Below are 15049 nucleotides of genomic sequence, written 5' to 3'. Positions count from 1 at the left end.
TTTTTCCCTTGACACCTTCTAGTGTTCAGCAGCATCTACTTGTACTTTTGGAAGCCTACTCACTTCTGTAGCTGAGGTCCTTTGGCCTACCTCGTTGTCACCAGAGTGTAGGGTGCTCCATGGTGGGTTCTGGCTCTTGCTGCACTAGAAGTCCGAGACCTGTGCAGTGGCTCTTGTCCCTGAGTGTTGGTGGTCGAAAGAATGTCAGAGTGGCTTTGTTCTTAGTACTGAGCAGTGAGCTCCATTTCCCAATTCATATTCCTGCAGAAACTATTTGGCTTTCTTTTGGAATATGTTGGAGATCTGGCTACAGATGATCCACCAGACTTCAGAGTAATTGACAAGTTGGTTGTGTAAGTAAAATGTTATGTTATTTGGAATGTGGGACTGAGTTGAGCAATTTTCTCCTGTTTTGAGTTATAAAATGCATTGCAGAGTTATTAAGGTAGACAAAATAGTGATGTCAACATACCAGGTGGGTGGGTTACCCACAGAGCTTTTGAACCCACTGCAATGATTAATGACACTTCTTATTGTAACATGGGCTGCCCTGGTCACTGTAGAGATGGGACTGACTTTTTTTTTTTTTTGAGTTGGAATCTCACTGTCGCCCAGGCTGGAGTGCAGTGGCACACTCATGGCCACTGCATCCTCCACCAGTTGGGCTCAGGTGATCCACCTCAGCCTTCCAAATAGCTAGAAATATAGGTGTGCGCCACCACGCCCAGCTAATTTTTTTATTTATTGTAGAGATGGGGTCTTGCTTTGTTGCCCAAGCTGGTCTCAAACCCCTGAGCTCAGGCAATCCTTTTGCCTCTACCTCCCACAGTGCTGGGATTACAGGCATGAGCCACCGTGCCCAGCTGGGACTGACTTTTAACCACAGGCAGGTTAACTTTAAAACAATTGAACTCCTTCAGATTTGCGTATCATACAAGATGGCTAACTTTTTGTTTGTTTCATTCACCAGTGACGTTCCAAGTTCTAGATAGGTTGAGAAGAATTTGGAATATGTGGTAGACCCACCTCCATGGTGGGTTCTGGCCCTTGCTGCACTAGAAGTCCAGGACCTGTGCAGTGGCTCTTGTCCTGAGTGTTGGTGGCCGAAAGAGCGTCAGAGGGGCAGAGTTGGCAGCTGGGAGGTGTGTGTTCGCGCTGGGCCAGTGAGGGCCTGTGCCCAGAGGTGCCTCTCTGGGGCCGGCTTCCTGCCCTGTACTGTGCGAGGGGCCTTTCCTTGTCAGCTCTGTGTATACAGACAGACTCTGTCACAGAAACGCTTGTTGTGAGGAATAAATGAGTTAATATGGAAAACACCTTTGAGCTGTCGGCTGCGGCCAGCACACAGAATATGCTCCCAACAGTGTTGTTATTACAAGTAGAGCTATTTCTGCCACCACCTCCTTTTGACCTCATGTCTAAAATGTTATGACCAGATTTTTAGGAAATGGCAAAATGAATGTAGACTATTATAATGTATTATAAATACTATCAGGAAAATTGTCTGGGTCACCAGCGAGGCCAACCAGATTCAGTAAAAGGAAAAGTCGATTCATTCAGGGGCTTCCAGTTCTAACTTGCTTCGTCAGCAGGTAGCGTCAAAGAAAAATGGTTTGGGGGGTTTTTTCCTGTGTTTTTGTTATCTGGAGTCATTCTCTCTCGACTTATGTTTCTGCTTAACAGGCAGTTATATAATCTTTGCCAGATGTTTCCTGAATCTGCAAGTGACTCTATCAGATTTGTCCTCCGAGATGCCATGCATGAAATGGAAGAAATGGTTGAGACCAAAGGCCGGGCGACGTTGCCAGGGTTGGATGTGGTAAGCAGTGTGGTTTCAGTCCAGCCTCTGCCACAGAATTCAGTTCTGCTCGGCATCACAGGAGGCCAATGATGGGTACAACGCACAAGCTTTGGGAGGTCAGCTGAGCCCTGGAGCTTCCACATTAACCTGGAGAGAGGACAGCAGCAAGGCCTGGAAGGAGGGCTCATCCATCAGTAATGAACTGATGTGTGTGGAGCAAAAAGAGATTCCAGTTGATGCCACACAAATGGTGTGTGTTAGGGCCCCAACCTGTGGGCTGGTTTTGCTTGGTGCTGGTTTCTGTGTTTCTTCAAAGGTCAAGAGACATTTGACCTATTGTGAGATTGGTTTTGTTTAAGTCGGGGTCTCACTCTGTTGCCCAGGCTGAAGTGCAGGGCACATAACAGCTCACCACAGACCTCCTGGGCTCAGGTGATCCTTCCGAGTAGCTGGGATTACAGGACCTGTGCTATCACACCCAGCTCCTTTTTCAATTTTCTGTAGAGATGAGGTCTCACTATGTTGCCTAGCCTGGTCTTGAACTCCTGGGCTCAAGCAATTTTTCTGCCTCAGCCGCCCAAAATTCTGGGATTACAGGTGTGAGCCACTGCACCCAACCCTGGTTTTGATGTGTTTCCAGTCTTGTACCTGCTTTACTACGTGATAGAAAATTGGACTTTATTGTTTTTTGAGAAATGCTGACTTTAGAGGTTGGAAATTTATCAGAACCAAGGCCTGTGGAACAGCCAGAATGGAAATCTGGAGCTGTGTGGTCCAGTTGTGCTCTAATGAGCTTGGGGAAATAAGCTCAGCTGATCAGTGTTTAGAGAGCCCTCTTGCCCTAGCCCCCTCGTCTCAGCTCCTACTGCTGAGCTCTCCCCCACCAGCTTCCTCCAGAGACTGCCCAGCTGCTGCTCCTCCTCCTCCCGCAGGACTTCGAACCAAGCCCTTCTCTCAACTGACCTTTTCTGACCCCGCTTACGCTGGCAGCCCCCTCAGCCCCAGCACACTCGGATCCCTCTTCCTTCCCTTCTTTGCTCCAAGTCACTGTCACTGTCCAATCCAAGCACCTTGTCAGTGTGACCTTCATCTCCCTACCGCAGAGAGTGGAATGGCTGTTCGGATCTGACGTCTTAGCACCTGGAACAATGCCTGGCTACCATAATGCATATTTATGGCGGGACTAGCAGGCATTTTTTTCTCCTTGATGCTGATTGGCACTGCTGTTTCCCCACACCCTTGCTAATTAAACCTTATCTCACTTGACCAATATGAATAAGTGATGGTATCTTGATGTAGCTTTATGTTTCTCCTACTATGAATCAAGCTAAGAGTGTTTCAGAGAAATTAATTTGTGTGTACAGGCTTGTCTTATCCTTTGCAAATTCTTTTATCAGGTTGTTGGTCTTTATTTTCTTAGTGACTTGGTAAGAGTTCTATATAATAGAAACGAACCTTTTGTTTAATGAATTGCAAGCTTTTCCCAGCTTGCCTGTTGACTTTGCTAGTAGCAGTTTTTACCACTGTATGTTGTTATAATAAAAGCAAACCAGTGAAATGTTGTGGGGTGGAAGGACTCATATTTGTCATTGGAGGCAAAAGAATTTTGCCATCCTGTTGGGGGAATGGCTGTTCTGGAGACTTCTCTTCCTCTCTGACAGTTCAGGTCCCCTGTCTACCGTTGCACCTAAATATTCCTTAGCTCTAGCTTTTGAAACCTGCTGTGGCTGGGAAAAGGATTCTTCTGACAGACTGCTGCTCAAGCCACCCTAGGGAGCCAAACAGTGCTAGAAACGGTCAAAAACAATTTGTTTTCTTTGTTTTTTGTGTGAAGTTCAACTCTGTTTTGCTACGGTAGTTTGTAAGGTATTTCTGGGTCAATATTTTTTAAAAGGTCTAGATAAAAAAGGAAAAGTGGTATGTAGCATATTTTGAGTGCTCAATGGTGGAAGGCCAAGTACACATGACACTACAAGGCATTAGTTTCGTCTACCCATTATACAGATGAGGAAATTGAGAACTCAGGTAACCTGCCCAGGGTCGCTCGTCCGGTGGTTGCTATGTCAGGATCTGATTGCCAGGTAGGCTCTTGGCTACTCTGCTGCGCCACAGACAGTTACTGACATCTTCTTTTTGTTTTGTTTTTTTGAGTTGGAGTCTCACTCTGTCACCCAGACTGGAGTGCAGTGGCATGCTCCCGGCCACCGCAGCCTCCACCTGCTGGGCTCCAGCGATCCTTCTCCCTCAGCCCTCCAAGTAGCCAGAACTACAGGCGCGTGCTAGCACGCCCGGCTCATTTTTGATTTATTGTAGAGATGAGGTCTCGCCAAGTTGTCCAAGGCGGGTCATGGACCCGCGGGCTCAGGCAGTCCACTCACCTCGGCCTCCCAAAGCACTGGGATTACAGGCTGAGCCACCGAGCCCGGCCTACTGACATCTTTTTTCTTCAGTAGAGAAAGTTACTACCTCTGAAATCATCATAGGTGATGATCCAGCTTCTAGTAGAGAAAGAGGTATTGTGCTTTATTTTCTAACCTAAGATACTAGAAGCTGCCACTTGCCAAGATGAAAATGGATTCTTCCGGTAATAACTGCTAGGGTCACCCCACACGCACCGTCTTCTCAATGTTGGGAAGTGATGCGGAAACCAAGTCTGTACCCAGGGCCAAAGCGAACCATAAAATGCGCCCTTCTTCCTTGAGTGTTTTGTGAAGTGGAATGGAAAGAGCTTTCCCTTCCCTTGAGCTCCTGGGCCTAGAGCAGAGCTCGTAGTGTTAGTCTTCGAGACCTAGTGTCTCCTGAGTGGAGGAGGACGGGCACTGAGCACCTGGTTGGCAGACACCTTCCTTGGCCTTTCATCTATCCATCCCCAGGACTGGGAACTGGGGTCAGGGCTGAGGGCTGTAAACCCTGAGAGGCGCCCAGGCCAGGGCATCCCCTTCTGTTTCTAGCTACGAATGAGAAACACCGCACATTCGAGGATTCTGACTGCGTGTGATGTACGAGAAGAGGACGAGAGTGCCGGCGTGTCTGGGAGGCGGGAAGGACGCCCTGCCCTGGAGGGAGGCTGGCAGCTGAGGCCACGGTGAAAGCGGGGGATCTGTAGCTGCTCCTCTGTGTTTCACCTGGAGCTTCAAAACTTGTTTTGCTGCTGGGCCTTTCCTGAAGGCCTTATTTTGAACTTTACTTGGACAGTCTTTAATCTGTGATAACATTTTCTTTCCAGCTTATTTATTTGAAAATCACGGGGCTGTTGTTTCCGACCTCAGACTTCTGGCACCCGGTAGTGACCCCTGCTCTGGTGTGCATGAGCCAGCTGCTCACAAAGGTGCGTCCTCCACACACGCGTGGCCCAGCAGCTGCTTCCCCAGAAGCTGGCAGACCCACATCTCCTTGGACTGGCTGTTGAGAGGTCATGGAGACTGACCACTGAGGTCAGGCTTAAGAACGCTTATCTAGGCCCGGTATGGTGGCACACACCTATAATCCCAGCACCTGGGAAGGCTGAGGGCAGAGGGTTGCTAGAACCCAGGAGTGCGAGAACAACCTGGACAACATGGCGAGACCTGTCTCCACAATAAATTTTTAAAAATGAGCCAGGTGTGGTAGCACATGCCTGTAGTCCCAGCTATGTGGAAGACTGAGGCAGAAGGATCACCGGGGCCCAGCAGGTCGAGGCTGCAGTAGTCATGGTCATGCCACTGCACTCTAGCCTAGACGAGAGGGAGACTCTGACTCAAGAAAAAGAAAGAGCCCTTATCTAGAAGAGCTCCCAGCTCAAGCAGCCCCACATTGGGGGGACCGAGGTTGTGGGGGCAGCTGTTGGTTTGGCAACTCAAGGTTTTAGATCCCAGAAGACGACCTTTCAAGTTAGTGGTGAAAGCTTTTTCCCCTCTTTTGGCTCAAAAAAGTTCAAATTGTTCCATTTTATTAGGCATGTGCCTGCTTTTTTTTTTTTCAGAGTCTCACTCTGTTGCCCAGACTGCAGTGCAGTGACATGGTCACGGCCGTTGAAGCCTCGACCTGCTGTGCTCAGGTGATCCTTCCACCTCAGCCTTCCAAGTGTGACTAGAACTACAGGCACACGTCACCACTCCCAGCTAATTTTTTGATTTATTATAGAGATGAAGTCTCACCAAGTTGCCCAGGCTGATCTCGTACCCGTGGGCTCAGGCAGTCGTCCTCTCACCTCGGCCTCCCAAAGCACTGGGATTATAAGCCTGAGCCACCAAGCCTGATGAATTTTTATTATTATTTTATTGGGATGGGGTCCCAATCAATAAACAGCCTGTTGCCCAGACTGTTCTCAAACTTCTGGGCTCAAGCAGTCCTCCTGCCTCAGCTTGATGTGTGCTTATTGTGGCAATCATACCTTCCTTGTGAGTTGAACGGTGGGAACCCATACTATAGTTTATTGATCATAAAATCAGTAAAACTGCTTATCTTGTCTTCATCTCACTTGATCCTCTCAACAGTGCGGTAAGGTACGAAGATACCCTCTGAAAAGCTTAGTGGGGTGCACAGTTCATCTGTGGAGCCTGGTATCTACCTAGCATGTTATTTCAGAACCACGTCCTAGAGCAGTAACCATCCCCTGTGTTCCTTTCCAGTGTCCCATCCTGTCCCTCCAGGATGTGGTGAAGGGCCTGTTTGTGTGTTGCCTTTTCCTGGACTATGTGTCTTTGTCTCAGAGGTTTATACCTGAGCTTATTAATTTTCTTCTTGGGATTCTTTACATCGCAACTCCAAACAAACAAAGCCAAGGTGAGTTGATTTGAGGAAGCTTTTTTCAAATATTTTATACTTCATAAGTTTTTTATGTAGTTTATATTCATTATCGAAAGTTTCGAATATAGGAAAGTAGAGAAAACACAAAACCCCTGATGTCCTACCATCCAGAGTAACAGCCTATTTCTCTCTGCGTGAATGTGTGTGCACGCCCACAGTTGAAAAGGCAGCGCCATCATATCCCTGTGCTGTCCAGTGCGGTCAGTAACCATATGTGGCGAGACGGGACTTGTGTGTGAAATATGACCAAATAGCCAAGACTTAGTGCCAGAAATATGTATAAAATATCATAGTGTTTTTTACATTGTGTATTGAAATCATAGCATATATTGTTAAAATGAGTCTTGACACACAATGAGATGGTAAGTCGCTGATGTTGCTCCCGTGGTACACCTGGACAGCACTGCTGCGTAGTTTCTGCAGTGCTCACAGTGCAGGGAGGAGAGCGTCCGAAGCAGTGTTCTGACAAGTTTTCGCGTGTGTCGGTCTCTGACTGGTATCCTTATAGCACCCCCACTCCTCCAAGCAGCTTCCCCAATGCCTCCTTCTGGATGCTTCCTCAGTGCTCGCTGCGCCCCTCTTGGCCTGGCTGAGGAGCTGCATGGTCTCCTTCCTGAGCCCTCCTCTGTGGATGCCTTTCTCAGTCTGATCGACGGTCAGACCTTAAGGCTAAGACCCCCAGACCCGTTTCCAGCTCACTGTGCTGAGCTTCTCCGTGCCCAGGAGACTGACGTAAGAAGATGCTACAGTGTCATGTCACACTGTTAGTAGTGTCCCTTGGAAGAGGTGCCAGCAGTTCCTCCACTTCAGTACTCCAGTTCTGCTGTCTCCTAGCTTTTCTCCTCCTGCCTCGACTCTCCTGTGTGTGAACCCTTGCTCCCTGATGGCCCTGATTCCCCAGATACCACCTACTCCTGGCAGGCTCATTGTTGGGTAGCAGAGGGGCATGCTCATCCATTGCCTCCCCTGCAGACCATTCTCTCTGCCTCGTTGGCTCTTCTGGATGACCAGGTTAGCTCATACACATCCTCTGGGTCTTTGGTGATATTCACCCCCTGAGAAGGACCTCTGATTCTGTGGCAAACCCTGCACTCCCAACTGACCCTTTTCTGCTTGTTTTCTGTCCATCCATTCATATTCTGTGCAGTCGACTTTTTCTGTGGCTGCTGTGCCCTGCCCGCACTCCACGAGGGCAGAGACTTAGTCTGTTTTTGGATGTGGCCTAAGCACCACATGTAAGTCCCCAGGAAGTCTGTTGCAAGCAGGTCTCTTGGATGGGGTCAGGCACTTGGCTCTGACCTTCCCTGCCAAAGTTTTCACCCGCCTTACTGGACGTGGCTGTGCCCACATTGGAACCCTCAGTGTCTGGCATGACCAGGAAATGTAAAAAATCAGTGCATATCTTAAGTGAACTTTCTGCAGGCTTGGTGCTGCAGAGCCTGCCCGGTGAGCCCAGTAACATTCAGGCCATCTCTGTCCTATCGCACTTGGAATTCAGGTTACACTCTGGTGCACCCTTTCAGAGCACTTGGGAAGAACTCCGAATTGCTCGTGGTTTCTGATAAAGAGGATGTGGCCACGTGGCCGAGGAGCAGCCTCTCCCTCCGCTGGGCAGGTGGACTGAGGACACCGACTATGACAGAGGCCAACCACATCAGGTATGTGAAGGGGCTGAGGCCGTGACCTGAGCAGGTGCCAGCCCAGTGTACCAAGGTATATTTGCCTGATTCCACAAACAATAATTTGAAAACGAAAACAGAACCTCCCCTTCCAATTTGTTCCTGGGTTTCTAACACCTTCCTTCCTGTTCAGGGAAATGTATTGACTTGCTTTTGTAAGGCCTAAAATGAGTCTGCTCTGCCTGTGGGCGTAGACGTTGAACCCTGACCTGCTGATACGGCCACACTTGATTTTGTAGTCGGGGAGGGGGTTGTCATTTTTGCCAGGGTTACTGGTTTGTTAGTGGCTGAAGTAGAATGAGCTGGGCCCCCTCTTATCTCCTGTTCTTGCAGACTGTTATCTCCTGTTCTTGCAGACTGTCCTGCCTGGCTGTGGGCCTGGCCCTGCTGAAGCACTGCGTGCTGATGTACCGTTCGCTTCCATCCTTCCACGCCATCGCCAGGCCTCTCCAGGCCCTCCTGGTGGAGCACCTGGCAGACTGCAGCCACCCCTGTGAGCTCCAGGTGAGACTTCCTGGCCACCAGGGTGCTCTGCCCTGGCTTGGACGTGTCCCTGAGCTGGGACCAAGCCAGCGGGCACTTCTGTCATTGAGGTTAAAGCTCTGAAGTCGAGGACACCTTTACCAGATCACAGACACAAACGGGAAATCTAATCACATCAGTGGGCGGTGACTGTGAGTCTTGCTGGGCTGGATTCAGGCAGAGTCTGGATCCCGGGAACCCTTGGGTGGTTGTATGCCGCCTCCAGAAAGCTGCACGGAAAGCCCACCAAGGCCCAGCTGGCTCCGGGTGATGCAGGCACCTCAGCTCCGCAGTCACCTGATGGGTTTTCTGAAGATGGTCCCACTGTCCTGCGAATCCTCAGCCAGAGCGGGGAGCTCCTGTGTGTGTGTCTAAGCAATCCTTGATGCCCAGCGCATCCAGCCCCCGGCAGATCCCCCAGGCCTGCCTGAAGCCACTCTGAGTACACCTGCCACCCATCCTGCCTCCCAGTCTTCTCTCACTGGTCCCTGACGGGTCTCTCCACCCCTCAAGTCAGGCCATAGCAGCCAAGATGCTGTTAGAGCAGAGGGCATCAGTGCCACATCTACCGCACCTCCAGTGTCTTGCATCGTTCAGAACTGCGCCCAGGGCCAGGCGATGCTGGCAGCCTTTGCTGGTGCTCGCCCCCTCACGCTCTGTGTCCTCTTTACTGGGCCTTGCTTACACCGCCGACCTTCGCTTTGCTTGGAGTTCTCCTCGGCCGAGCAGCTTGTCCTCACTCCCTCGGGAGGCCGGGCCTTCCTGGGCCACGCTGCTTGGTGCTGCCTGTGCTTCCCCGTGGTGCTGACCATTCCTAGGCACGTGACGCTGTCACTGCCTGCCCCGCTAGAACGTGAGCCCGGTGAGGACGCCTGGGCTGTCCCCTTCTGGTCGTGCCCCAGAGCACAGAGCAAGACCAGCCCGCTGTCCACACTGGGTCACGCAGCCTGTCAAAGACCGATGAAATGAGATCAAGTCGGCCCCTGCCTCCTTCCCTCACGTACTCTTACTGTCGACACAGCATGGCTTGTCCCCCTCATCTGAAAGCAGTGGCTCTCTGGTCTTGCAGAGTGAGCTAGCTGAGGGGCTACAAACGGAGTTTGTGGTCTTGGTGGACTAAGCTGGGCCTGCCCTTTGGTTGAGTTGCTGTGGAGACTCAGTAATTGGCACCAGAAGTTACCTCCAGACAGGGGCCAAGGTGGCTGTGCCCCTGAGTGCAGAATGTCAGGTAGCCTGAGTTCTGGAACACACCTGTGCAAAAGGAAGGTAGGACCAACGTGAGTGAACTGGCTTCTGGAAAACTTCTCAGAAGCCACCCGCTAGCCCTTCTGAAGCATGCCTTCGCCATCTGATTCTTTTGGAGTGGCAATAAGGTTGAACTTTCCAGACTGGTAGAAACCCTGCTCTGCTTGACACTTGGCATGTTGCTGTACACACCAGGCTCTAGGGTGCAGCTGTCACCACAGTGGGAAGGTGGTCCTCCTGTGCACTTCTGTTAAAAGGACATCACTTGTGCCCCATTGTGCCAAGTTTCTCTGGGAAAGAGGGATTCCATTCATGTTTTCTGGATGAGAGCAGCACAGGCTCTTGTGACTTGTAACGACCTGAACTACCTCCTTTTGGATTGGTCACAGTGGCCAGAAGAACATACACTCCCCGCTGCGCACAACCCCTCCTCTGTCTAGAAACTTTGTCACAGCTATGCTGCACCTTGAGCACTTAACCGTGGGGCTAGGGGCACAGTGAGGGGCTATCATTCCGCTGCAGGGTGCCCATAGTGCTCTGTCCTCTGTCAGCTTTGAAGCCATAGGAACCATAGGAGGAGTTTTGGGCATCTTTTTCGTGTTTTCCAGGAGCTGTGTCAAAGCATAGTGACAGAAATGGACAGCCACAAGCAGCTGCTTCAGCCTCTGACCTGTGAGAAGAGCAAGCCTGTCCCGCTGAAATTGTTCACCCCTCAACTGGTTAAAGTGTGGGTGTCACAGCATCTCCCTGGGATGCCAGGCTTAGTGAGAACGGGGGAGGGTCTGCTTATTCTGAAGCTGAGCAGATGACCCGAGGGAGAAGCGACGCTTCCCAGCAGGCTCTAGCTGAGAGGGGTGGGGACAGGCCCAGCTCTTCCTCCTTGACATTGACGTTTCTCTTGCAGCCTCGAGTTTGGAAGAAAACAAGGCAGCAGTAAGGAGGAGCAGGAAAGGAAGAGGTTGATCCACAAACACAAGCGTGAATTTAAAGGCGCTGTCCGAGAAATCCGCAAGGACAATCAGTTCCTGGCTAGAATGCAGCTCTCGGAGATCATGGAACGGTAAGGCGGACATGTGCTGGCTCGGCTGGGGCGGACCCGGCATTCATGCTGTGTGGCCCTGGCATCCCACAGCCATGGCAGTGGCCAAGGGCTGGGGTTGGGCAGTTGTTTCCCCCCGTTTTCCCTCTGTTTGGACTGGACGTGGTAGCTGCAGGCTCATGTGGTTCTGATGTGGAAAAGGGCAAGATGTCCTCCAAAAACTAATCCAGGGTGGGCGTTTGCCTTTTTGTTTTTTTATTTCCAGGGATGCAGAAAGAAAGCGAAAAGTGAAGCAGCTTTTTAACAGCCTGGCTACCCAGGAAGGTGAATGGAAGGCTCTGAAGAGGAAAAAGTTCAAGAAGTAAATCAGGCTGGGAAATAGTGCACAAAGTAATAAAGAACTCCGATGCCAGTGTGGGGTTTTCTTTCCTGTGCTTTAGTTCCTCTGAACACACCTGACGGCATAGAATGCATGCTGGAATACACTTCTGGCATCAGGAAGGGTCCCGCGTGAGGGTGAGCTCCGCGTGAGGGTGAGCTCCGCGTGAGGAAACTGACTGGTCCGTCCTGTCCAGCCTAGCCTCGCTGCATCCGTCAGGCCTGGGGCTGCGGGCGTGCCGGCCAATGTGCTTTGTCAGCCAGGGTCGTTTGTCTTCACGTACAGGCTCTAGAACGCTATTAGTGTGGTGTGTGAATTATATTTTTTCTTTTTTTTGATTCGGGAGTCTCACTCTGTTGCCCAGGCTGGGAGTGCAGTGGCATGCTCACAGCCACCACAGTCTCCACCTGCTGGGTCCAGGTGATTCTTCCACCTCAGCCTTCCAAGTAGCTGGAGCCATAGGCACACACCACCATGCCCGGCTCTTTTTAAAAATTTATTGTAGAGACAAGGTCTCGCCAAGTTACCCAGGCTCAGTAAGTTCTCTTGCCTCTGTCTCCCAAAGTGCTGGGATTACAGGTGTGAGCCACTGCACCTGGCAATTATTATTATTATTATTTTTTTTTTTATTCATTTATTTATTTTTTTGAGTTGGAGTCTCACGCTGTTGCCCAGACCGGAGTGCAGTGGCCGCTCCCGGCCACCGCAGCCTCGACCTGCTGGGCTCCGGCGATCCTTCCGCTTCAGCCTTCCGAGTAGCTGGAACTACAGGCGCGCGCTCGGCTAATTGTTTGATTTATTGTACAGATGAGGTCTTGCCAAGTTGCTCAGGCAGGTCTCGAACCCGCGGGCTCAGGCAATCCACTCACCTCAGCCTCCCAAAGGCGTGGGATTGCAGGCTGAGCCACCGAGCCCGGCTTGTTTTAGTTGTTTTTTGTTTTTTGGTTTTTTTGAGTTGGAGTCTCAGTGTCGCCCAGACTGGAGTGCAGTGGCCGCTCCCGGCCACCGCAGCCTCGACCTGCTGAGCTCTGGCGATCCTTCCGCCTCAGCCTTCCAAGTAGCCAGAACGACAGGTGCTCACTATCATGCCCAGCTAATTTTTTATTTATTGTAGAGATGAGGTCTTGCCAAGTTGCCCGCGCTGAGATGAGAGGATTGCCTGAGTCCAGGGGTACAAGACCAGCCTGGGCAACTTGATGAGACCTCGTCTCTACAATAAATAAAAAGGTGAGCCACGTGTGGTGGTGCGTGCCTGTGGTTCTGGCTTCTTGGAAGACTGAGGCAGAGGGATTACCTGAGCCCAGCAAGTCGAGGCTGTGGCGGCCGTGAGTGTGCCACTGCACTCCAGCGTGGGTGACAGAGGGAGACTCCGACTCAAAAAAACAGTTTGCAAATAGCTTAGAAATCAGAGAAGAAAAAAAATGCATAGTCCTTCCCACCCTAATAATCGTAATCGGCCTTGCCCTGATTCTGTCTTTCAGTTGGTACTCGGGGTGCTGGTGTTGGGTGCGCTGTGGGAGGAGGGAGGAGATGGTGCTGCCTCTGCTCTGAGTTTCGAGTCAGAAGAAAAGGATGCAGACGTTGTGGGTAAACCTGTACGCCTGCACATCAGACAGCGGTGTTTTCACCCTGCACGGACCAAGAGGGAGGTCAGGCCGCGGGTGTGCTGGACCGGGAAGGAGCTGTGAGGAGAGAAGGCTCCCTGGAATTTCACCGGCTGGTCAGGGAGCCACGCCCTGGATGTTGCTGCTGCCGCCTCCTTGCGCCGGGTGCTGCCGTGGAGGTTCCCGCTCCCACACGCCACCCTGGTCTTGGAGGCTGAGTCCAGGGGTGGCTACAGAGCCCCAGCCAGGCTACACGCTGGCGCGCGCGGCGCACGTGCTGAGTCAACCTGCGGCCCGGGGAGGAAGCCCCGCAAGTGCCCAGGCAGCCTAGGGCGCGCACGGGAAAGCCCCGCCTGGGGTCACACGGCCAACCACAGCAGTAACCGTGGGGATACGTGAGGATCAGCCAGGCTGGGCCTGAGGGAGGCGAAGGTGACAAGGAGCCGTTTCTGGCTGCTGATGGGGCGCGGGGTCTTCCGCCGAAGTGGCAGTTGCGGGGAAAGTTTTACTTCGGGACACGGGCGGCGTTAGAGCGCCATGGGGCTGGAGTGCTGCACGAGCGGCCCCAGGTGTGCAAAGTCGTGGCCACTGGTGGACTGAGCTCCCCTGGTGGAGGGCGGGCTGAAGCCAGCGGGTTGAACCCAGCATCTCCCAGGATGGCGCAGAGAGACTTACCGGAAGGGTTAGGGTTGACACATCCACAAACCAGGCTGGCAGCCACCTCGCTGCACGGGATACTGTTAACCTAACATGGTCAAGGTTGCGTGCACCTACGGTTGTCGACACTTGGACTCACCAAGCCCCTCTGGACACTGGCCAAACTCGGGGAAGAGAACCGGACACGATGAAAGGCGTCAAGCCAGGTGCTGGGCTCTTGGCGGGTCTTGCTAGTCCGTCCGTAAGGGGAAAGGTGCCGGCAGCAAAGTCCTAAGGCCCGGCTGTGAGTCGTATGTCCTTGATGAGGGAGCATGACCCAGCTAGAAGAGGAAGAACACCATCCGAGTGTGGGCGAAGGGACACGTGTTTTGGGGACAGCTAATAACCCGACTGTCTTCTTGACTGTAGGTGGAGTAACTGCGTCATTAGGCAGAAAAGGCACTTTGCTGCTACCTGCATTTGAAGTTCTGCATGGCTTAAGGGGGGTGAATGAGTGCCACTTGTTTTCCTTTTCTCGTATGTTTCTGGGTAGGGCTGGCCACAAAAGAGTTTGGATTCACAAGGGGAAAGAGAAGAGGGAGGTGGCTGCAGTCCAGGCGCTGGTGCAGTCTGTGGTTTGCTGGACGCCCTGGAATGGGTGGCACCAGGCCCAGGGCTCCTCCAGCCACAGTGGGGTTGCTTCCTCCAGCCCTGGCTGGGCTAGGTAGGTGCGAAGGTGCCAGCTGCTCTTTTGGGTGCTGCAGGCCACGTAGGCGGCAGGCCCGTGCCCCGGAGAAGCCAGAGGTGACTGGGTCTTTTGGCTGTCGGTCGTCTCGGCCCACCTAATTCAATCCGGGGACTTCAGGCTCAGCTAGAGTCACCGGGTTAAACCCGCGGGCCCATCCATGGCTGTGCGGTCCCCTCCGGTCCGGGGATGCCGCTGTATTTGGGGTGATGGCTCGTGGGGGGGTCCCAGGCTGGCAGGAGGCGGCCCTCCAGGGTGGACCTGTGGTCCTTATGCGGAAGTCGCCCCCGCAGGGCACAGAGGCCTGGGGCCCAAGAAGCAGTGCCTGTCGCCGGCATGAGGCCCCGCATCCACCCCCGCCAGGCCCAGGGCTCAGCTCGGCGGTGGCCGGCGACAGGCCACCCGTGGGCCTTGCGCGGGGGCCCGTCTCTGGGCCTCGGGGCGGGCGGAATCCTGAGGCCTCCCGGACTCCGAAGGCGCAGGGGACCCCGCCTTCCTGCCGGGCAGGGGCTGCAGGCCAGGGCCTCCCGCCTCCGGATGCTCCGCGACGGCCGGGACGGGGCACCGCGAAGGGGCGGGGGCGGGGCCGGAGCAGACGCGCCCGAAAGAGGAAG

At 52.7% G+C, this 15049-nt stretch overlaps 1 protein-coding gene across 1 annotated transcript in view; it reads left to right on the top strand.

The window, feature by feature from the left end:
• Positions 1-11483, top strand: part of NOP14 (NOP14 nucleolar protein) — a 30793-nt gene extending 19310 nt beyond the window's left edge. The window contains exons 10-18 of the mRNA XM_008055783.2: positions 268-353; positions 1681-1816; positions 5025-5126; positions 6409-6562; positions 8085-8244; positions 8622-8769; positions 10641-10759; positions 10937-11092; positions 11337-11483. Of these exons, the coding sequence (XP_008053974.2) occupies positions 268-353; positions 1681-1816; positions 5025-5126; positions 6409-6562; positions 8085-8244; positions 8622-8769; positions 10641-10759; positions 10937-11092; positions 11337-11436 (1161 nt within the window). The 3' untranslated portion in view covers positions 11437-11483. The remainder of the gene's footprint in view (positions 1-267; positions 354-1680; positions 1817-5024; positions 5127-6408; positions 6563-8084; positions 8245-8621; positions 8770-10640; positions 10760-10936; positions 11093-11336) is intronic.
• The last annotated feature ends 3566 nt before the right edge of the window (positions 11484-15049 follow it).

Source organism: Carlito syrichta, unplaced genomic scaffold (genome assembly GCF_000164805.1).
Source record: "Carlito syrichta isolate Samal-C Ts95f unplaced genomic scaffold, Tarsius_syrichta-2.0.1 Scaffold301952, whole genome shotgun sequence".
Lineage (NCBI taxonomy): Eukaryota > Metazoa > Chordata > Mammalia > Primates > Tarsiidae > Carlito > Carlito syrichta.
This window is presented reverse-complemented; position numbering and strand designations above follow the sequence as displayed.